The 23,836-nt window shown below is 41.7% G+C and overlaps 1 protein-coding gene across 3 annotated transcripts in view; it reads right to left on the reverse strand.

Annotated features, from left to right (window-relative positions):
• Nucleotides 1-23,836, reverse strand: part of shank2b (SH3 and multiple ankyrin repeat domains 2b) — a 1,221,224-nt gene that overhangs the window by 99,695 nt on the left and 1,097,693 nt on the right. For all 3 annotated transcript variants that reach the window (XM_059976077.1, XM_059976076.1, XM_059976075.1), the window contains one exon: nt 20,715-20,850. In XM_059976077.1, coding sequence (XP_059832060.1) covers nt 20,715-20,850 — 136 coding nt within the window. The remainder of the gene's footprint in view (nt 1-20,714; nt 20,851-23,836) is intronic.

The raw sequence follows: 23,836 nt of genomic DNA on the forward strand, positions 1-23,836 counted from the left end.
GTGTATGCCTGTGGAAGAAAATACATAAGCCAGCAAAAAGACAGGGTACTGCCACACGAAGTAATTGGAGCATGAAGCTACACTTAATTACAGTGTATCAACCATACAATTCTGCTTTAAGAATGTGATTTTCAAAATACAAAGTTCAAAGTACATTTACTCTCAAAGTACATATGTAATATACAACCTTGAGGTTTGTTTCCTTACAGACAGCCACACAACAAAGAAACCCAACAGAACCCATAACAGAAAGACCAAGTGCTCAGTGTGCAAAAAAATTGTGCGAACAGTTGAAGTAAACAAATAACATTCAGAACTAAAGTTCACAGTCATAAAGCCGGTTACAGACAATCCAGGAACATGTTAGTTATGGATGTGGGCAATAATTATTGACCAATCACACTTCATTGTGTGCCTGTGGAAAAAGAAGTACGTAAAAGCCAGTCAGAAGATGAAGTACTGCCAGGTGAAGTAATTATTGATCAATCACATTTGACTGTGTGTCTGTGGAAAAGTACATAAGCCAGTGAGAAGACACAGAAGGTCTGGCAGCACCCAAGGAAAGAAACACAGTGTCAACAATTCAGTTTAAAACATTTGAAAATGAAAAGCAAGGCAATAAATTTTCAGCTCTTGAGTAGGATGGGGGTAGAGAGCTAAGAGAATATCTGAGCTAAGACCATAATATCAAAAAATATAGCAGAATTATGCCATTGGGCTATTGCTTCTGCTCAGCTTATCCATCACAGTTGATTTATTTTCCCTCTCACCCCCATTCTCCTGCCTTCTCCTGTAACCTTTGATACCCTTACTAATCAAGAAGCCATCAACTTCTGCTTTAAATATACCCAATGACTTGATCCCCACAGGCATCTGTAGAAATTAATTCAACAGATTCCCACCCTCTGTTTAAAGAAATTCTTCCTTATCTCTGTACTAATGGGCCCAAAACTGCTCACAGTACACCAAGTATGATCTGAACAATGTCCATCATCAGGGACCCCCACCACCCATGTCATGCTTTCTTTTTACTACTACAATCAGGATGAAGGTACAGGAGCCTCAGGACAACACAGCACCAGGTTCAGGAATAGTTACTACCCCTCAACCATCAGGTTCTTCAACCAAAGAGGATAACTGAACTTTATTTGTCCCATCACTGTTTCCACAACCTATGGACTCTCTTTCAAGAACTCTTCATCTTATGTTTTTGATATTTATTGTTTGTTTATTATTATTATTTATTTTGTATTTGTACTGTTTGTTGTCTTTTGCACACTGGTTGTCCACCTTTTTGGATGTGGACTTTCATTGATTCTATTATGGCTATTGGATTTAATAAGTATGCCTGCAAGAAAACAAATTTCAGGGTTGACATATATGTACTTTGACAATAAATTTGCTTTGAACTTCTAAGGCTGCAGCATCACATCTTTGCTTTTATATTCTAGTCCCTTCAAAATGAATGCAAACATTGCATTTATCTTCCTTACTGCCAATTCAACCCACAAGTTAGCCTTCAAGAAATCGCGTATGAGGATTCCCAAGTTAATGATGTGCCAAATAATTAAATAGGAAATCAAATGTGCAACTATCTAATCTAATCTAAACAAATAGGGTGCATGGTAGCATAGTGTAAGGTGAAATGACACAAGAAAATCAATGGAAGTTGTCATCTCGAGTGAATTGTTCGAGTAACTCAGCAGGTTGAGCCCCACCTCAGAGTGCAAATATGTCACCATGTACTACCCGGAGATTCATCTTGTGGGCATTCAGATTAAATACAAGAAACACAACAGAATCAATGAAAGACCGCAAACAACAGGATGAACAAACAACCAATATACAAAAGACAACCAACTGTGCAAATACAAAAAGAGAAAGAATAATTATCAATAAATAAGCAATAAATATTGAGAATGTATGATACAGAGTCCTTGAAAGTGACTCCTTGGGTTGTGGGAACGGTTCAATGTTAGGGTGAGTGAAGTTGAGTGAATAAATCCCTCTGGTTCAAGAGCCTGATGGTTGAGAGATAATAACTGTTCCTGAGCCTCTGATCCCCCGATGAAGACTGGCTCTTCGACCTCTGGTTTCCTCCTGCTGAAGTCAATAATCAGCTCCCTGGTCTTGCTGACATTGAGTAAGAGGTTGTTGCTGTGGCACCACTCAGCCAGATTTTCAATCTCCCTCCTTCTTGCTGATTCTTCACCATCTTTGATTTGGCCCACAACAATAGTGTCATCAGCAAATCTAAATGTGGCATTGCAGCTGTGCTTAGCCTCACAGTTCAAAGTAAAAAGAGAGTTGAGCATGGGGCAAAGCTTACAAGCTTCTGGTGCCTTTGTACTGATGGTGATGTCGCTGCCCATCTGACTGTTTAGGGTCTGTAAGTGAGGAAATTGAGGATCCAGTTGCACAAGGAGATATTGAGGCCTCGATCTTGAAGCTAATTGATCAGTTTTGATGGAATGGATAGGATTGAAGAGCCAGCATAATGGCGTATGCTGTTAACCTGTTGCGACAGTAGGCAAATTTTTGCTGATCCAAGTCACTTCTCAGGCATGAGTTAATATGTTTCATCACCAACTCCCAAAGTACTTCATCACAGTGGAGGTAATTGCTGCTGAATGATAGTCACTGCAGCAGGTAATCACATTCTTCTTTGGCCCTGGTTTTACTGAAGACTGCTCAAAGCAGGTAGGTACTTCAGACTGCTGAGGAGAGAAGTTAAAGATATCAGTGATGGTGGAGAAAATGTCACTGTCAATCTGACTGTCTATGGTCTGCAAGTGAGGAAATCGAGGATCCAGTTGCACAAGGAGGGACTGAGGCCTCGACCTTGAAGCTTATTGATTCGTTTTGATGGAATGATAGTATTGAAGGCTGAGATATAGTCAATGAAGAGCATCATGATGTATGTATCCTCACTGCCCAGATCTTCAGGGTGGAGTGAAGAGCCAATGAAATACAATTCCAGTCAGTTGAGCAGCACAAGCCTTTAGTGCTCGGCAAGGTACCCCGTCTGGACCAGATGCTTTCCGATGCTTCACCCTCCTGAAGGATCCTCTCATGTCAGCGTCAGAGACTGAAATCACAGGGCCACTAGGGGCTGTGTGAATTTGTGAAGGTGCCTTCGTGTTTTGATGGTCAAAGTGAGCACAAAAAGAATTGATATGATCTGTGAGTGAAACCTTGTGGTCACCAATGTCGCTCGCTGGAAGTGGAGAGGCAAAGGGATAGATGATGATTCAGGTCAAGATCCTGTATTTGGACTGGAATATTGACCACCCCTTTGCCTCCATAGTTGATGCTTGAGTTCCTTCAGTGCTTTGCTTTCTTGTTCCTTGCGATTGGACCCAGATCCTGCCGCTTCGATGCGCTCTTGGGCCCCGGACCCGCCACCTGCCACCTTGATTCAGCCCGTACCCTAAATTTCCAATCATGCCAGATGCTTAAATTGGGTAGCACTGGGCTGCTTGTTGCTCTTGGACCAGGGCCCTTCCACATCGATAACCTCTCGGGCCTGGGATCTCTCTCATTCACTGACATTTTCTACTTTTGTCTTGGGGTGGGGTCAGATTGGGAAGAACACAGCTGAGCGCCAATGGATGTCCTTTGGGGTCGGTGCGGTGTTGTTGCTGTTAACGTAATGCAATTACAGCTCCAGCAGCCGGGTTCGATTCCCACTGCTGTCTGTAGAAAGTTTATGGTTGCATGGGTTTCATCTGGAATTCCTCCCACATTTCAAAGACATACAAGTTAGGAGGTTAATTGGTCACATGGGTGGAATTGGGCCTGTTGGGTCAGATGGGTCTTTCCTGTACTGTGTCTCTAAATAAATAAAAAAAGATGGAAATCTCTGTTTATTATTGAAGCAGAATGCTGATACTTTGCCTGAGCAATTAAAAATACCGATGATGTTCATAAAGGAGAAAAGGCCCGCCATCTGAACATAAAGTATATTTTACATAAATTAAATCTTACAAATGTTTAGATTTGCCACCATCACATGACCCTCCTCTCCACTTCTCCTCAACCAGGGGTTTCTAACCATTTTTATGAATTTTTTACTATGATAAAAAACGGTGCAAAAGCAGAACCAACAACTGATTTCAACAGACTGCAAAAGTGTCAGCAGGCTGCATGGCCTATCTTGTTGTAAGAAAATAAGAGAAAGGCTTTTTAAAATTCAATTGTTTGAAATGAGGAGCAGTATGATGTTGATTCACCTGTCAATTATCAGCAGTTATTTCAGTCTGTACACCAATTAATAATGCTGTATTATATTGTTCTAGCAAGCACATTTATGACTGTGACAGTATTGCCACTTAAATCTGTGCACTTACCCAAAACAACCTCAGTCACCCACACCACATCACCCTTAAAATCCTTAACCTCATGACAAGATAACAAATGCAAAAAGGGCAGACATTTGTAACTTTAGAAAACTGAGAATTTACCTTCAAAACCGAAAGGGACTTTGAATATGTACTTAGAAAGGAAACAAAAATCAAAAAAGTAAATGGCAAGGGCAGAAGAATATTTTAATTAGAAAAAACAGCAGATGTTAGAATTTGGGGGTAAAAGCAGAAATTGCTAGAAACTCTCAGTAGGTCAGATGGTATCTGTGGGAAAAGAAATGGAGTTAATATTTCAGGTTTAAGATCTTTTGACAGAATTGGGAAATGGTGAAGTTAGTTTTTAGATGCAGAGAGAGTGAGCAAGGAAGGATAGGACAAAGGGAATATCTGTGATAGGGTAAGGTCAGAGTTAGATAGAACAGCAGAGCATAGGATAGGCCTTTCGGTCCAGAATGTTGTACCAAACTACTTAAACCCCTAAGTTAACTAAATCTTTCTGCCTAAACAATGTCCTTATCAGAATCGGGTTTATTATCATCAACATGTATCATGAAATTTGTTAACCTAGCAGCAGCAGTTCAATGCAATACAGGATAACATAGAAAAAGAATAATAAATATATAAGTAAATCAATTACTGTAAGTAAATATATACGTATATTAAATAGATTAAAATGGTGCAAAAGCAAAAATAATAAATATTTTAAAAAAGTAAAAGTGAGGTAGTGTTCGTGGGTTCAATGTCCATTTATGGGTAATATGGCAGGGGGGAAGAAGTTGTCCCTGAATTGCTGAGTGTGTGACTTCAGACTTCTGTACCTCCTTCCTGATGGTAACAATGAAAAGAGGGCATGCTCTGGGTGATGGAGGTCCTGAATAGTTGATGTCACCCTTCTGAGGCACCACTCCTTGACGCTATTACCAAAGACAGAGCCAACTAATCTTACAACTTTTTGTAGCTTCTTTTGGTCTGCAGCAGCATCCCCTACCCCCATTCCAGTGATGCAGCCTTTCAGAATGCTCTCTACAGTACACCTACAGAAGTTTTTGGGTGTTTTGGTTGACAAAGCAAATCTCCTCAAACTCCTAGGAAAATACAGCCACTGACTTGCTTTCGTTATTGCTTCATCCTTCCATTTTCTGCAAATTCATGTGCCTAAGAGCTTTTTAATCACCTCTACTTGTATTTGTCTGCATCACCACCCTGCCAGCAGATTCCAGACACCCACCACTCTCAGCGTAAAAAAAAATTGCCCTGCAGATCCCTTCGAGCTTGCCTCCTCTCACTTTTAAGTGGACACCCTCAATTATTAGGCATTTCAACCCTGAAAAAAAGATACTGTCAGTCTACTCTATGCCTATGGTAATCTTATAAACTTCTTTCAGGCATTCCCTCAAATTTTGCCACACCAGAGAAAAAATAACCAAGTTTGACCATCCTCTTGTACAGCATATGCAGGCATCGTTTTGCTATGGTGAAATGCTCTTTACTAAATCTGGTTGATTAATGGTGCCAGTCGGAGAGAAAGCAAAGGTACAGTAAAAGCTGTGAAATGCAGGTCAGAACTGGTAGAGGAAAAATGAAATCAAAATCTGAATGTGACACATGTCTTGCAGATCAGGGAGTGTCTGGAGAGATAGAAAAACTGAATATGCTTATAGCAAGTGGATTGCTCATTTGGGAGCTAGTATATGCAGATATACCAAATATCTATCTCTGCCTTTTCTAAGTTACCCAGCTCTTCAGAATTCAACTTAAAATCTGCCCCCCAACAGATCTCTATGTTGGTAAAGTGATTTTATATTTGAATATATAAGGATACAGCACAGGACAAGCTCTAACCCATGATGTTTTGCTGACCTTTTAACCTACTCCAAGATCAATTTAATCCTTTCATAGAAGAACCATAGAACATTACAGCACATAAAAAGGTCTTTTGGTCGTTCTTGGCTGTGCTGAACCATTTTTCTGCCTAGTCCCACTGACCTGCACCCGGGCCATATCCCTCCAAACATCTCTCATCCATGTACCTGTCCAAGTTTTTCTTAAATGTTAAAAGTGAGTCCACATTTACCACTTCATCTGGCAGCTCATTCCACACTCCCACCACTCTCTGTGTGAAGAAGCCCCCCCCCAATGTTTCCTTTAAACTTTCCCCCCTTCACCGTTAACCCATGTCATCTGGTTTTTTTCCCTCCCACTATATCCTCCAATGTCTTTCACCCATCTGCCTACCTTATATAACACCCTGGGAAAGGTTTCACTGCTAATGTAGTGGTTGTTCTGTAGCAGCAGTGGTTGGGTTATGACTAGAGATAATGGGGGGCTTTGGAATGTGCACCGTCCAGTGAAGGGAGTGTTTCTTGTGGAGTGCCTGAGAACGAGGTGAACTGGGTCTTTTCTTCAGTGGAAGATGGAGAGAGAAAATGCTAGAATGGAGCGGTCGCAGACTGCAGGACGAAGTGGACTCGGACTGGGGCCGGGAGTCGACGATGCCCGGGGAGGGGGGGTGGAATCAATGGAGGACTAGTGGATGGGAAACTGTGAGCTCCAACATGCACATTAAACTTTTCATTAAAATGGGCTCTTTTTGTTTTCCTTTACTAACCCTCCAGTCAAACTAATAATTGCAAAGCTAAATTATTTAATTGCATATGGTGTACTGTCTGTTATTTCGTGGTACTGATTTGTGACAGGGGAACACATCACGCAGCATCCACACAAACAAGAGGTTTTGTACCTCAGATTTCATACGTTTGGCGGGGTCAGAGACTGTCCTCCCTAGACTAATGCTACTGGCGGAATCTGAGGTTTACACTCATATGTCCGTAATTAGGAGAATGGGCAAAGAAATGGCAGATGGAATTTGGTGTCGGGAAGTGTATGGTCATGCACTTTGGTAGAAGAAATGAAAGGGTTGGCCATTTTCTAAATGGAGAGAAAATGCAAAAAAACTGAGGTGCAAAGGGACTTGGGAGTTCTTGCATAGGATTCCCAAAAGGTTAACTTGCAGGCTGAGTCTGTGGTGAGGAAGGTAAAAGCAATGTTAACATTCATTTCAAGAGGACTGGAATATAAATGCAAGGATGTAATGTGGAGACTTTATAAGGCATTGGTGAGGCCTCACTTGGAGTATTGTGAGCAGGTTTGGGCCCCTTATCTTAGAAAGGATGTGTTTAACCTGGAGAAAGTTCAAAGGAAGTTCATGAAAATGATTCCAGGATTGAATGGCTTGTCATATGAAGAGCGTTTGATGACCCTGGGCCTGTATTCACTAGAATTTAGAAGCATGAGGGGTGACCTCATTGAAAGCTATTGAATGGTGAAAGGCCTTGTTAGAGGAGATGTGGAGAGGATGTTTCCTCTGGTGGGAGAGTCTAAGACCAGAGGACACAGCCTCAAAATAGAAGAGTGCCCTTTTAGAATGGAGATGAGGAGGAATTCCTTTAGTCAGAGAGTTCTGAATCTGTGGAATTCTTTGGCACAGGCAGCTGTGGAGCCGTCTCATATATATATCTAAGGCAGAGGTTGATAGATTCTTGATTGGTCAGGGCATGAAGGGATATGGGGAGGCAGGAGACTGGGGCTGAGAGGAAAATTGTATCAGCCAATATGAAATGGCGGAGCAGACTCGATGGGACAAATGGCCCAATTCTGCTCCTATATCTTATGGTTTTCTAATGTATCTTCCTCCAACACCCTCCAAGGCCCTGTTCCATGCACCCACCACTCTTTGAGTAAACACCCACCTCTGACATCCCCTATACTTTCCACCAGTCACTTTAAAATTATTTACCCTTTTATTAGTATTTTGCCCTGGGAAAAAGGCACTGACTATCCACTCACTGTTTGCCTCTTATTTGGACCTCTATCAAGCCACTTCTCATCCTCCTTTATTCCAAAGAGAAAAGCCCTAGCTTGCTCAACCTTTCCTCATAGGATATGCTCTCTAATCCAGGCGGCACCTGGAAAATGTCCTCTGCATCCCCTCTAAAGATTCCGCATCGTTCCTCTAATGAGGCACCAGAACTGAACAAAATACTCCAAGTATGGTCTAACCCGTGTTTTATAGAGCTGCATCATTACCTTCGGCTCTTGAAGTTAATCCCCCAACTAATGAGACCAACGGACCATACACCTTCTGAACGACCCTATCAATCATTACCATAACTTTAAGGGATCTATAGATGTATGCATTTGTTGAAGTTCAGAAATAAGAATAGAAGAACTAATGTTGGGAAGATTAACATTAAATGATGCTCATTATAAGTTAAAAGGCTGTTTTATCTTCCTCAATCCATAATCTAACCTCACTTGTCTATTAGTAAATCCTTAGCCTAAATTATTTTCTTTGTCGACAGGCTGGATGTCACCATCTCAGTGACACGGCTTCTGTTATTTAGCATTCAAGAATAGTTTAGAATAAATGTGTAAATGCTTCTGAAGAAGCTGATGGTTAATTAACTTCAGTGTAACCTTCATGTGAATTTGAAGTTTATATAAAAAAAAATAGAATGTTACCCCTGAGCAATGTGTTTAGGCAGAATTAGAATTTGGCATTTGCTGGCAGTCATTAAAAAAGAAAAATCAAAAAAAAAAATTCAGATACTGTAAGTTTGAAATAAAAACAGAAAATGCTGGTAACACTCAGCAAGGCAGACAGTGTCTGTGGAAAGAGAATTAGACTTACAATTTCAACTGGAAGACCCTTCATCAGAAAAGATAGACAAGGAAAGATGGTGAAATATGAGAAAGAACAGTTAAAACATTTTATATATACGTCTCTACCAAAGGTGGAGTAAGGCAGTCCTTCCCTCCGCTAGCCTGAAGGTCTCCGTTGGACAAGGTGTAGCATCTGCTAATCACGCTCATCCCCAATTGGGGTCATATGAAGCCATGGGAGCTTCATATAAGGCAGATGGTCATATGAGCAGCTGGCACATATCACAAGTCCTGGTTATGTGACCACTGACACCAGGCAGACAATCTCTGAAGAGCATTGATAATGGCTGCGGTCACTTGTCTTGTCACACTGCCCAGAAGGCGGCAATGACAAACCACTTCTGTAGAAAAGAAAGTTGCCAAGAACAACCATGGTCGCCTATTCATACGAGACAGCAGATAATGAGGATAATACTTCTAGATTGAATCACAAAGTAGTAAACTTCAGATTGTTTAATCACTTCATGAAGGTAATTTTGCTTTGTTTTACTTAGTTTAACATTATTTTTCAGAGATTATGCAATGGTGAATATAGATATGTGCTGATAAATTTCACCTACATTTACGTAGCATTTTTTAAAAAATTAATTATTAATTGGTCTTTTAACAGAAAAAATGGTTCTGACTTAGATCTTAAAATTAATAAAGGGCTTGAAGGAGATGATTGACACATGATCTCACATGGTGATGGGGCAGTGAGAGGCTGGCATGGGGGAGCAGGTAGAACTTTGGCCCAAGTCTTGTGCTACCTTGTGGAGTTTGCACAATTTTCTGTTGAATGGGTGAATTTCCATGGATGTTCTGGTTCCCTCCCATGAGTCCATGTGTGCAGGTACAGTAGGTGTGTGAACTGGTCACTGTAAGTTATCTCCATGTATTAGAGTGTGGAGAGGTAATTGGAGGGAGTTGGTAGACATGCCTGAGGGAATAGGTTACATGGAAATAATGGGGGGGGGGTGAACAGGATTACACTTAAGGACAGTATTGAATCAATGGGCTGAACAACTTCCTACTACACTATAAAAAATATTAAAAACAAAATCAAGCTCCAGAGGAAATGTAGATTGTTGTGAAGAAATTCAGGAGGAAAGGGGGGCTTATATTGGTAGGGTGAATTGCAGTAGATGGAAGGAGAGGGGAGAATACACAGTAGACTATAGAAGAAAATATTACAATAAAGGCTCTTTGGCTCACAATTTTATGCTGCCCTTTTTACCTACTTTGTGAGCAATCTAACCCTACCCTCCTACATTGCCCATAAACCGCCATTCCCTTTTGGCAGTGAATTCCCCACACTTACCAGTCTCTGTGTAAAAAACCTACCTCTGACATCTCTGCTAAACTTTCCTCCACTCACCAGAAAATGGATGTCCTCTGGTATTAGCCATTGCTGCCCAAGGAAAACGGTCCTCTCTACCTATAATCTGACACACCTCTGTTAAGAGGCCTCTCGCCCTCTTTCACTCCAAAGAGAAAAGCCCAAGTCCGCTCAACCTTTCCTCATCAGACATTCTCTCCCGTCCAAGTAGTTTCCTGGTAAATCTCCTCAGCTCCACTGGGCTCTAAGCCTTCCTATAATGAGGTGACCGGAATTGAACACAATATTCCAAGTGTGGTCTAACCAGTTTTATAGAGCTGTAACATTAGCCTGTGGCTCTTGACTCAGTCTTTTGACTAATAATGTTAGCATCAGCCTGAAAGTCGGAATGATCTACTTTTTCTCTGAATTATTTAGTTGCCAGATGAAAGCGAAGTTAAGGTTAGGATCTAAGGTTAAGTCACCGCCCCCCACCCCAGTCACTGGAGGGAGAATATTCAATGAGGATGCAGTGTTTCCTCATACATTCACAGCACCAGAAGCCTTGGGACATTGAGCATACTTCCTCCCTGACAGACACAAATCTACCACGAGGGGATATTAAAACAATTATTGTCATTACTGTACAGTATTTGTAACATTTGCCTTGCATTTCCTAATGCAAGTTCTATTTAAATCACTGAATTAAAATAGTAGTGTTGTGGTCAGCACGCTTTACAGTACAAGGTGACCTGGGTTCACTTCCTTCCACTGCCTGTGAAGAGTTTATACGTTCTCCCTGTGATTGCATAGGATTCTTCTGGATGCTGCAGTTTCCTCCCACAGTCCAAAGACATACCAGTTGCTAGGTTAGTTAGTAATTTGTAAATTGTCCTGTGATTAGGCTCAGATTAAATCGGGCGATAGCTGAGCAGCGTGGCTCAAAGGGCTGGAAGGGCCAATTCTGCGCTGGATCTTCATCAATCAATTAAAAAAAAGCTCTGGTCAGACCAAACGTGGGGGGTGCAGAGGAGATTTATCCAGATGCCGATAGAATTGGAGAGCATGTCTCATGAGGACAGTTTGAGCAAGCGAGAGCTTTTCTCTTTGGAGTGAAGGAGGATGAGATGTGACTTGATCAAGTTGTACAAGATGATAAGAGGCATAGATAGAGCGGAGAGCCAGCACCTTTTTTTATCGTTTTAAAAATTTATTTATTTATTTATTAAATTTTAGAAAATTACAAAGAATAAATGTGATGATAAATAGTGAGAAAAATAATATTAACCCTCCCCCCTCCCCTTAACCCTTATCTAAAGAAAGAAAAAAAAAGAGAAAGATTGCCTGGATATCGGAGGATCCCCACATGCTCCATGGAGTTCAAAATAATTTTAATATTTATTTTTACTTTCCCCAATTACTTTATAATTTTATCTTCAAAGGACCTATGTATTTAATCCTATCTTTTGTAGGTATGGGAGCCAAATTTTCAAAAATTTGTCCTAGGACGGAAATGGTAAATACGACGGACATAATTTCAAGATGCTTGGAGGAAAGTATGGGGGGGATATTTGAGGTAGTTTTTTTTTTACAGAGTAAGAGAAGTGGGTGCATGGAATGTGCTGCCAGGGAGGTGGTAGAGGTGGATACATTAGGGACATTAGGGTTGAAAGAAAAATGGAGAAACATGTAGAAGGGAAGGTTTTGATTGATTTTAAAGTAGGTTAAAGGGTGAGCACAACATCGTGGTCCAAAGAGCCTGCAATTTGCTGTGTGCTTCTATGTTCTACTGCGCATGCACATATGCATGCCATTCGGATAAGGCTGTCTAGGCGGGCCACACTGAAATTTGTAAATGACTGAGCTTAATTTTATGCTGATAAACTTTTGCCACAGAAACCACTTTTTTTTCTGGAGAAACTACCATGCTTTTATTTGGAGAGGTTGCTGTAGTTTGTTTCCTCTGTTCTTTAAATACAATAAATTGTGTTTGCTCTGTAACAGGCTGCTGAGTCATCCACCTTGTGCCATTCCCAGCTCTCTGGCTGACGTTCACTGAGTGGTCATTTTATTAGGTACAGCTGATGAAATGTACGTGAGGCTTTGGGCCTACTCCAGGGTTCAGATCTGAGGTCTCAATATTGGTTGAAAATGCTGTTTTTCAATTTAATTGTTTGCTTTATTTATTTTTCCTTTTTCTTGCGCATCGAGTGTAGGTCCTTTATTTTTATTTTTTTTCTAATTGGGTTCTTACGGGTTTCTTGTTCTGTGGCTACCTGTGAGAAAGCAATTCTCAAGGTTGTATAATTTATACATTCTGTGATAATAAATTTACTTAAATCTTGTACACCTGCTCATTAATGCAAATATTTGATTAACCAATCCCACGGCAGCAACTGAATGCATAATAGCACGCAGACATGATCAGACTGGGGAAGTCTTCCTCTGCCAGAGGAGAAAAGAAAAGAATAAAAAGAAAAATGTGCAACCAACTGAGCCAATATCACAGATGAATGACAGACAGACACCAAAAATTAAGGGACCTTAAGTTCTATAATCAGTGGCCATTTTATTAGGTACACCAGCTTGTTAAAGCAAATATGTAATCAGTCGATCAAGTGGGAGCAACTCAATGAAAAAAAGCATGCCGACATGGTCAAGAGAAACATAGAAAACCTACAGCACATTACAGGCCCTTTGGCCCACAAAGTCATGCCAAACATGTCCCTACCTTAGAGATTACTAGGCTTACCTGTAGCCCTCTATTTTTCTAAGCTCCATGTACCTATCCAAAAGTCTCTTAAAAGACCCTATCGTATCTGCCTCCACCACCGTTGCTGGCAGCCCATTCCATGCACTCACCACTCTCTGAGTAAAAAACTTAGCCCTGACATCTCCTCTGTACCTACTCCCCAGCACCTTAAACCTGTGTCCTCTTGTGGCAACCATTTCAGCCCTGGGGAAAAACTTCTGACTATCCACATGATCAATGCCTCTCATTATCTTATACACCTCTATCAGGTGACCTCTTATCCTCCATCACTCCAAGGAGAAAAGGCCAAGTTCACTCAACCTGCTTTCAGAAGGCATTCTCCCCAATCCATGGAACATCCTTGTAAATCTCCTCTGCACCCTTTCTGTGGCTTCCACATCCCTTCTGTAGTGAGGCGACCAAAACTGAGCACAGTACTCCAAGTGGGGTCTGACCAGGGTCCTATATAGCTGCAACATTACCTGTCGGCTCCAAAATTCAATTCCACGATTGATGAAGGCCAATACACCATATGCCTTCTTAACCGCAGAGTCAACTTGCACAGCTGCTTTGAGAATCTATGGACTCGGACCCCAAGATCCCTCTGATTCTCCATTAATACTATAACTGCCATCATATTTGACCTACCAAAATGAACCACTTCACACTTAACTGGGTTGAACTCCATCTGTCACTTCTCAGCCCAGTTTTGCATCCTATCAATGTCAGGCTGTAGCATCTGACAGCCCTCCACACTATCCACTACACCTCCAACCTTCAGTTGGAGAGGTTCAGCTGTTGTTCAGAAAATGCCTTGTTAATGAGAGAGGTCAGAGGAGAATGGCCAGGCTGGTTCAAGCTGACAGGAAGGTAACAGTAAATCAAAAAACCATGTGTTACAACAGTGGCGTGGAGAAGAGCATCTCTGAACACGTAACACATTGAACCTTGAAGTGGATAGGGTACAGCAGCAGAAGACCACGAGGACTGCTGAGAGGATCATCAAAGTCTCTCTTCCCCCCATCAGAAATACTTATCAGGCACACTGCCCACGTAGGGCTCTAACAATAACTTCCATTTGTCCAACAATATCAGGCAGGAGGTACCGTAGCATTTGGACAGGGACTGTTAGGACGAGAAATAGCTTTTTCCCCCCAGGCCGTAAAAGTACTGAATCCTCTAACATCACTTGGATCTTTTGACGTATGAAGTGCCAGTAGTGTTATCTTGTTTACTTTATAACTTGTGTCGTAAATGCACCTTATTACTTGTTAATTTGTTTGTGGTAATATTACTTTCTGTGATGTGTGTGAGTTATATGTACCGTGTTGTTCACTTTGGTCCTCCAGGAACGTGCTCCGATTGGCAGTGTATAGGTGTATGGTTGAATAATAATAAGCTTGTACTTACACTCAATGGCTACATTATTATGAACAGGAGGTATCTAATAAAGTGCCCACTGAGTGTAGTGTTTGGCAATAAGAACTTGCCCTAAAATGTTCGGTGTCTTAATCATGACGTATAATGCCTTTTAACTGCATCGTCCTAATGCTACAGACAAACGTCTATATAGTATAAACATTGAATATAAACTTATTTCCATAGATGCTGCCTGACCTACTAAGTTCCTTCAGCATTTTAGACCAGAAGATCGTGAGATATAGGAGCAGAATTGGGCCATTTAGCCCATTGAGTCTTCTCACTGTTTCATAGTGGCTGATCCAATTTTCCTCTCAGCCCCAGTCTCCTGCCTTTTCCCTGTATCCCTTCCTGCCCTGACCAATCAAGAATCTATCAACCTCTGCCTTAAATATACTTCAAGACTTGGCCTCTACAGCTGCCTGTGGTAACAAATTCTACAGATTCACCACTCTCTGGTTAAAGATACTCTTCATCTCCATTCTAAAATGACACCCCTCTATTCTGAGGCTGTGTCCTTTTGTGTGTGTTGCTATGGTACTGTGCAATAAGTTTTAGCCTGTAGATACAGCAGGGTGCCTAAGACTTCTGCACAGCACTGTGTTTGTCATCTTGTATCAGAGAGTGAGTTTGTAAATCTGGTGGCAAACAAAGCCTATTAGGAAAGGTGAGGGTGAAGCACCATGGGAGGGGCATGAGACAGGTGGTAGAGCAGAGCTGGGGCGGGGGGGGGGCAGGGTTAAGCAGGTGCAGATACACCCAGCCCCGAGACACCAGGCAAAGTCATTTAATTTCAAATAATTGGTTTATTGATTATTAATGTCTCTCTGGAGCTATCCACTCCCTCCCCTCCTCCTTCCCCTTCTCCTAACCAGGATTCCCTTGTCTCTGCCCCCTTCCCACTCTCAGTCCATAATAGAGACCCAGCTGAGAATCAGGTTTATCATCACTCACATATGTCATCCACCAAGAGGACCACAACCTCGTCGGAGGGGCTGGAGGCTTGCATGCTTCAATGACCCAGAGAGGTATGTTGGCTGGGGTCTGGGCCTTGTGCTTTGGCTCTTGGTAGGGTCACCGATGCCAAACAGGTCAAAGGGTAGAGGCCAGACTAAGAGAGGTCCACCAGTCCTCCAGCTTTCAAGGTTCTGCTCAGGGCTTACAACCCTGACCGGTAAAACAAAATTGTTATGGAATGTAGGATCCTTCTACATCTGTGTGCAAATGTATGGACAGACAAAAATGGAGGACCTTCACTGCTGCCCTAAACATCAGGGTCTGTAAATAAGTACATATGTTATGAAATGTGCTATCTTTGTGTCAGCAATGCAGTGCAATACATAAAATTACTACAGTACTGTGCACCCTAGCTCACGCGTGCTCTTTTGCACTGTAGTGTAGTAAAAAACCTGCTCTTATAACCATTAATGGTTTTGATCCTAAATTTAGAGACTGGAATATGCTCAAACCACAAAACTAATGTGAATAAAACACTAAAGGAAGTTTAGACAATAGCATTTAAAAAAAATCTAAGTCCACCGGAAAGACAAAAATAAGGATGTTTAAATAACAATAATCTGTACCGGCTTAAGTTTAAACTGGGCTGCTTACAGATGAAATGGTTCAATTAACTTGTCATATTAATCTTATCTTTGGAAGATGATCAAATTCCATCGTGCACTCTGAGAGGGGAACAGCCTGGAGATTGCTCCTATGACATTTCATTGCCTTTTCTTGCCAGAATAGTAATGCATCGGCATTTTGACACACTCCCTATAAATCTTCTTGAAAAATTTCTCTACCAAGAAATGCATGCTGTTTTTGCAATCTCTCTGTGATGTTGCTTAGCAGCTGTGTGCTGTTAGATTTATTTTGGAAAACCTGCCCACGCGGACCTGTGAACTGTACAATGATAATTTCCTTTTATAGAGAAAAGAGATGCAAATATTTTAAGAGATTCTAAATCAGTGTTCAAGCGGCAGTGTGAAAGAATCACATGGAAAGAGCATGGCATCAGAGCAATGGCAGAGTTATTTACCAGTTATACACTTGCATTTGCACGTGTAAAGTGAATTTTATGACTCTTAAACAGAAGAGATTGTTCAGATGCCAGAAATCCAGAGCAACGCACACGAAATGCTGGTGGAACTCAGCTGATCAGGCAGCATCTATGGAGAAGACTAAACTATCAGAATTTAGAGTTGAGACCAGAAGACATAGGAGCAGAATTAGACCATTTGGCCCATCGAGTCTGCTCAATCATGGCTGATCCATTTTTCCCCTAAGCCCCAATTTCCTGCCTTCTCTCTGTATCCCTTCATGCCCTGACCAATCAAGAATCTATTAACCTCTGCCTTAAATATACATAAAGACCTGGCTTCCACAGTTGCCTGTGGCAAAGAATTCCACAGTTTCACCACTCTCTGGCTGAAGAAGTTCCTCATCTCCATTCTAAAAGGACACCCTCTATTCTGAGGCTGTGTCCTCTGGTCCTACGCTCAATCACCAGAGGAAACATCCTCTCCACACCCACTCTATCAAGGCCTTTTACCATTTGATAAGTTTCAATGAGGTCACCCCTCATACTCCTGAATTCTAGTGAATACAGGCCCAGAGCCATCAAACACTCTTCATATAAGCCATCCGATCCTGGAATTATTTTCTGAACCTTCTTTAAACCCTTCCATTGCCAGTACATACTTTCTAAGATAAGGGACCCAAACCATTTGTCAGGACTGGAAAGGAAGGGGGAAGAAGCCAGAATAGGAAGGTGGTGGGAAGTGAAGGAGCTCAAGCTGGTGGGTGATAGGTGATGGGTAAGGTGAGTGGGGGGTGTGCAGGGGCAGGGTACAAAGTGAGAAATTGGGAGTTGATAGGTGGAAATGGTAAAGAGATGAAGAAGGAATCTGATCAGAGACTCCAGTGAACCATGGGAAAAAGGGAAGGAGGGGCACCTGAGGGAAGTGATGTAAGAAGGGAGCCAGAATGGGGAGTGGAAAAGGAGGGAGAGAGAAATTACAGGAGGTCAGAGAAATTGACGTGCACGTTATGACTGTTGTTTCCCCCTGGTATTTAATGACTTCATCTTCTTTCCATTTATGATCTTCGTAACCCTTCTTAGAACGACATCACTATAATCCTCAAGGGATGGCCCTTTGGGTATTCGGAAGTCCACTGAGGTTATCACAGTGGCACAATGAGTGGAGCTCTGCCAAATTGGGAGTTATCGCCACCCTGGATGGTGTCTGGGTGGAGTTTACATGTTCTACCTGTGTTCCTGTGGGCTTCCAGCATGTGGTTGTTTTAAAGAGATTAACTGGTTACTGGAACTTGTCCTCAGTGTATATTTGGAAAATCTGGCTGGTTCCTTGCCATAGCCAGTGTTAGGGTTGTGGGGAAAGCTTCCCCTACCAATTAAATGCTCTCAAATGGTGTGCATCGCAGATATCCACTGACAACCATAGACCAGCTCCTGGCTTTCAGGTGTGCTTTAGCTACAAGGCCCAGTCCAACTGTTTTGAACTGACAGGAGAAGGGACAAAGGTGGTTTACTGGTGCCTTAAAACCAATCAGATGGGCAGATGGAGCTCATCAGCCATGGTTGCCAGCTCATGTAGGAGAAGGAAAAATATAATCTCAAAACTCTGCGACCTTGTGGCTATATCCTCGAATGGGGAAGGCTTTGGGAGTAAATCCTGAAGAAAAATCTGGAGCTGGAGTTGCTAAGGTCGTCTTACATTGAGTTCAACGCTGGCTGACAGCTCCTACTATGCCACTGATACCAAACTGTATCAGTCTCTGCCGTTACTTTGGCTTCATCGGCGTGGAGATGGGGAGCCTACTACATGAGCAAACGCTTGCTCCCCATATTGTACTATCTTGGCTTGCATTTCTAGATAGCTGGGTCGCACCATCCATTGTCGACTCTGACCATTGGAGGCCTCTGAATATGGGATTAGTGTAGACAGACGTTTGATGGTTTGTGTGGAGTTGGTGGGCTTTGATTCTGCTCTGTGTGACTTTGCGATTACAGGCATCCGTGCCTTCAACTATCCAGCTCCTTCTGTTCTGGGCCACTCTCCCTATCTGAGTCTCTCTTCCTCTCAGGCATTTTTTAAAACCCGCCTGTTTTACTACACATTTGGTGAGCTATTCTAAAAGGTTGTCTGTGGCACTTGCTAAAATTTGACAAGCAGGGGGCTGAGCTCACTGGGTGTATGCATCCTCACAAGGAGACAAGCAGTGTACCAGAGTGCTAGATCGCAGAGGACATAGTACTGATGTCCAGACCCACGGTTCAATCCACAGCTGGGGGCTTTGATTTCTCCCAGATATTGATATGAATAACATTTATGTGCCTTTAACACTGACCATAAGATATAAGAGCAGAATTAAGCCATTCAGCCATACTGTCAGAGCAGAGTAAGGCTATTTATGGAATGAGTTAAAAAAACTAAACAAAATATGGAAAAACACTAGATGCATTGACTGCTGACTTCTATTTGTACCAAATGACAAAATCATCAAAATCAACATATTCAGAAAACTTAATAATTTTTCAGAACGATGTCACACAAACATATTTACTTATTCCTTTCAGTTCAAAACAAATACTTCAGAAATCACTTTATCTACTGAATGAAAAATTGTGATAACAGTTTTCACCTGATTTGAATGAAGATATAAATTTTATTAATTCATCAGTCGGCAAAGGGTGAATTGACAGAGGGCTTTAAAAGTTAGGGCCAGATCTGATGGTGTGGAGTTGGCAATAATTTCTTCCTTGAGAATGGGGTTTGGAAGATTCAGGATCAAGTTCTTTACCAACATGGAACATGCCAGCACGTTACGGCAGTTAAGGCAAAAAGACATTTAGGCATTAATATTCCACCCATCCGAGATATTTATCAGGAGCACTGTATAGGCAGGGCCTTTAGCGTTGTCAATAATCCCTCCTATTGGCCAACATTCTTTTATCATCAGGCAGGAGGTACCATAGCATTAGGACGAATACTGTTAGGTTTGGAAACAGCTTCTACCCCCTGGCTGCAAGATTACTGAACTCCCTGTCACGACCAGGTGTCAACATAAATGAAGCACCGGTAGTATTATACTGTTTACTTTTTAACTTGGGTCATGAATGCACCTTGTGCCAAATATCAATCTTCTAGAATACATTTTATTATTGGTTAATTTATTTATGGTAATGCAGGGTGAGCTTCCCTTATCCGAAATGCTTGCAGCCAGAAGTGTTTTGGATTTTAGATATTTTTGGATTTTGGAATACTTGCATCTACACAGTAAGATAACTTGGAGATAGCCAAGTCTAAATACAAAATCCATTTATATTACATATACAGCTTATACATATATCCTGAAGGGTGTATGTATTAAAATCTTATTTTAAATAATTTTGTGCATGAAACAATGTGTACATTGAACCATCAGAAAGGTAAGCTGTCACTACCTCAGGTGGATAGTCAGTGCCTGTTCGGCATCAGCATGATTCACGACTCTGAATTGATATGTTATCGGCTAGCAGTCTTTGTGTTACACTTGCCCAGCACACAGATGTACCTAACAGTAAAAATTATGAGATGCCATTAACATAATGAACATATAATCTGTGCAGGGTAACAAAAGCAGAACAACAGCATCAGGACACTCCCTGAATTCAACAACCTCACTTTCTATGCTATGGATAAACATAAATCAGAGGTCACTTTTCAGAACTGTCTGTGGTGTGCAGAGACCTGCATATTGCCTGGGAACCTTCCCAGTGCCTTGTGCGGTTTTCCTTTTGTGCTGTCATGCCAGCGCTCAAAAATTGTTGGATTTTGGAAGTTTCCAGGATTTGGATACTTGGATAAGGGGTGCTCAGCCTGTATTACTTTATGTGCTGTGTTTTACTTATATGCACTGTGTGGTGCACCTTGCTACGGACGAACATTGTTCCATTTGGTGGCATACAGGCATATAATAGATTGACAATACATTTGAACTTGAACTTAAAATGAGGGAAAAAGGAATCCATTGATATGGTCAGACAGTGTAAGAAGAGAATGAAGGACAGATTATGCATAAACAGAAGTCAACTAGATCAATAAGGATACACTGCTCAACAAGTACTGTATGATCCAGTGTACTACTAAATCGGTACCTTTCTTTCTAGCTGTATCTTCTGGATCCATATTTCTGCTTACGGTGACAACTTTTAACACCAAGTGATTTCCTCCCTGACGAATCATGTTCACCACTTGCCTGTGGCCGACCTTCACCACGTTTTCATTATTGACCTGCACGAGATCGAAAACATAAATAAAACAACAGTGGTTTACAGCACAGATCTACAGCATTCCTCCTTTTGCACATGGCAACATGTTTGTGAAGTAAATGTTAATGTCACACACACTATTCTATCCAGAAAGAAAATTTGGGCATTTTACTGTTCATTTTATTCCTCTACAGTGAGTCCCATGAGCAGTGATGAGCTTAGTAGTACGGATAACTCAAGAAATATACTGATCAAAGTTCAAGTAAATTTATTATCCAAGTATATATATACTACCTTGAGATTCACTTGCTTGCAGGCATTCACCGTTGAACAAATAAACACAACAGAATCAATGAAAAAACAAAAAACTGATAAATAGTAAGGAGGCAGTTTTGTAAGTGGTCTTTCTGGGTGTGGAGCTGGGGATTGTGTAGGCACTCTGCTAACAGTTCACTTGATATGTCTTAAACACAAGAGATTCTACAGCTACTAGAAATCTTGAGGAGCACACACAAGGTGCTGGAGGAATTCAGCATGTAGGGAAAGGAATAAAATGTTGATGTTTATCAGGACTGGAGAGGAAGACGGAAGGGGGAACCTCATAGCTTCTTACTTCATCCCCCCCCCCCCCCCGCCCCCACCTGGCTTCACAATCACCTGCCAGAACATACTCCTTTCTCTCCACCCCTCCAACCTTCCTATTTTGGTCGCTCTCCCTTCATCTCAAGTTGTGATGAAGGGTCTCAGCCCGAAACATTGACTATACTGCCTGACCTCCTGAATTCCTCGGGCACCTTGTGTGTGTGTTCACCTCATACTGTATACCTGCCTCATTGTTTGGATGACTGATAACAGAAATTTCTGAAATCCTTCTTCAGTATGATTTATCTTCAATGATAATCCTACAGATATTTCTACTACATAGATAGTATACAACAGGGGTTCCCAAACTTTTTTATGCCATGGACCAATACCATTAATCTAGGGGTCCATGGACTACAGGTTGGGTACATCTGATATAGATCCTGAACCATTTGTAGCAACAAAACACAAGACAGTGCTAAGACAACACCTTTCAAACCTCCATCTACTTAGAGTAACAGGTATGAAAGAGATAGATCTCGACATTGAGATAGACCTTGGACAACGTCTTACAAACCTCTCTCAGCATGAAGGAAGACCTACCACCTTCCGCAGGTTCCCTACCCAGCTGCAAAACATTCCGGCCTGCAAGTATATCGCTGCACCTTCATTGTTGCTAGGCCTAAATCTGACAGCTCCTTAACCAACCGTGGGAGCACCTTCACCTGAAAGACTGCTGTGATTGATTAAAGTGGCTCTCCTACACAGTGGCATTGGGAGTCAGACAATATGCCAGCTCGTTAACAACGTCAATGAACAAATAATAAAAGTTGCAGACACTGCAGATTCCAGCTATGATTTGCGATACACTTCAGGCAATCAGACGAAGTTCTGACCGGGTCATCAGCAGGTATTTTGACTGCAATAACCAAGCTAATCGTGCTATAGTGACTACTGGAAACAGGCTAGTTCAATATTGAAATCAGGAATGAGCAAGTGGGAGGCACTAACCATTAAATACAAGTCACTTTGCAAGGTAATTTAAACAAAATGACCAGTGACGACTTTGAGCTTTCATGTGGTGAGGAGACAGGGTCCTTTTATTTTAGATAACGATCTGCTATTTTGAACAAGTGAAGCTGGCCGACTTGACAATCTGAGAGAAGAAAGCTAAGGGAGCAGGTAAAATTAAGGGTCTGGATGGGAGGATAAATGAAGCCCAGTGTTTAGAATGAATGACAATAGACCATGATTTCATCAAGTGGACTGGGTGGGCGTTAGGTGATGAGGTGACAATAAATGGTCACTACAGGATTAAACCTTGACAGAAACACAATCTCAAAGCTGTTCCCATGATCACTGGGATAAGTAATGAAGTAAAGATGCCTAATCTTCAGAAGTGGCACTAGAACAGTTAGCTGCAGCAACACAGGCAAAAAATAGATGGAAGCATAAATTACAGGTGCTCGACAGAGGAAAGGTAGTACTTCATTGCTAAGAGCTTTTAAATGGAAAAATTAGCAGAGCAGGTGTAGAAGTGATGAAACTCCATCCAGGAATTAAACTGTAACATCATTCTGAACCAGAGAACTCAATCCCAGAAGTGAAAAAAGGCAAGGATAGAGGAATTCATTTGCTAGTATTTGTTTATTACTGACATACAGGGGTACAGTGAAAAACATCAGTTCTGCATGCCATTTCAAAACAAAAGTGCTTTATGCTGGTATAAGAGAAAAGCAATAACAGAATGCACAGTATGGTGTTACAGTCAGATAGGAAGTGCAATGCAGATAGACGATAATGTGCAATGGCCACAATGAAGTATTGTAAATCGTGAAGTGAAGAGTTCATCCTTAAAGTACAAGAGCTCCATTCTGTAGTCTGATAACAGTGGGATAGAAGCTGTCCTTGAGCCTGGTGGTCCGTGTTTTCAAGGCTCTTTTTGCACGGGACAATTTACAGTGACCCATTAACCTACCAACTGGTATGTCTTTCGACTGTGGAAGGAAACCAGACCATGCGGAAGAAACCCACACAGTCATGGGGAGAACGTACAGATTCCTTACAGGTAGCGGTGGGAATTGAACCCTGGTTGCCTGTAGTGTAAAGCGTTATGCTAACCACTACGCTACAGTGCTGCCCACACTATCCGAGGTGGGAATGGTCTATGATTATGCTGGCTGGTTTTCCAAGTCAGTAAAAAGTGTAGGCAGAGTCCATGGAGGGGAGGCTGACTTTTGTGATGGATTGAGCTGTACCCAAAACTCTGCAATTTCTTGCAGCCTTGGGCAGACCAATTGCCTAACTTGAGGCTTTATTTCCCCTCTGATATATGCACAACTGACAAGAGTAGCATTAAGAAATAGTTAATACTCATTCATTCCTCTGCTAATCTGTCATGTGAACTGGACACGAAAGTCTTCACT

The sequence above is a fragment of the Hypanus sabinus genome, chromosome 7, assembly GCF_030144855.1.
Source record: "Hypanus sabinus isolate sHypSab1 chromosome 7, sHypSab1.hap1, whole genome shotgun sequence".
NCBI lineage: Eukaryota > Metazoa > Chordata > Chondrichthyes > Myliobatiformes > Dasyatidae > Hypanus > Hypanus sabinus.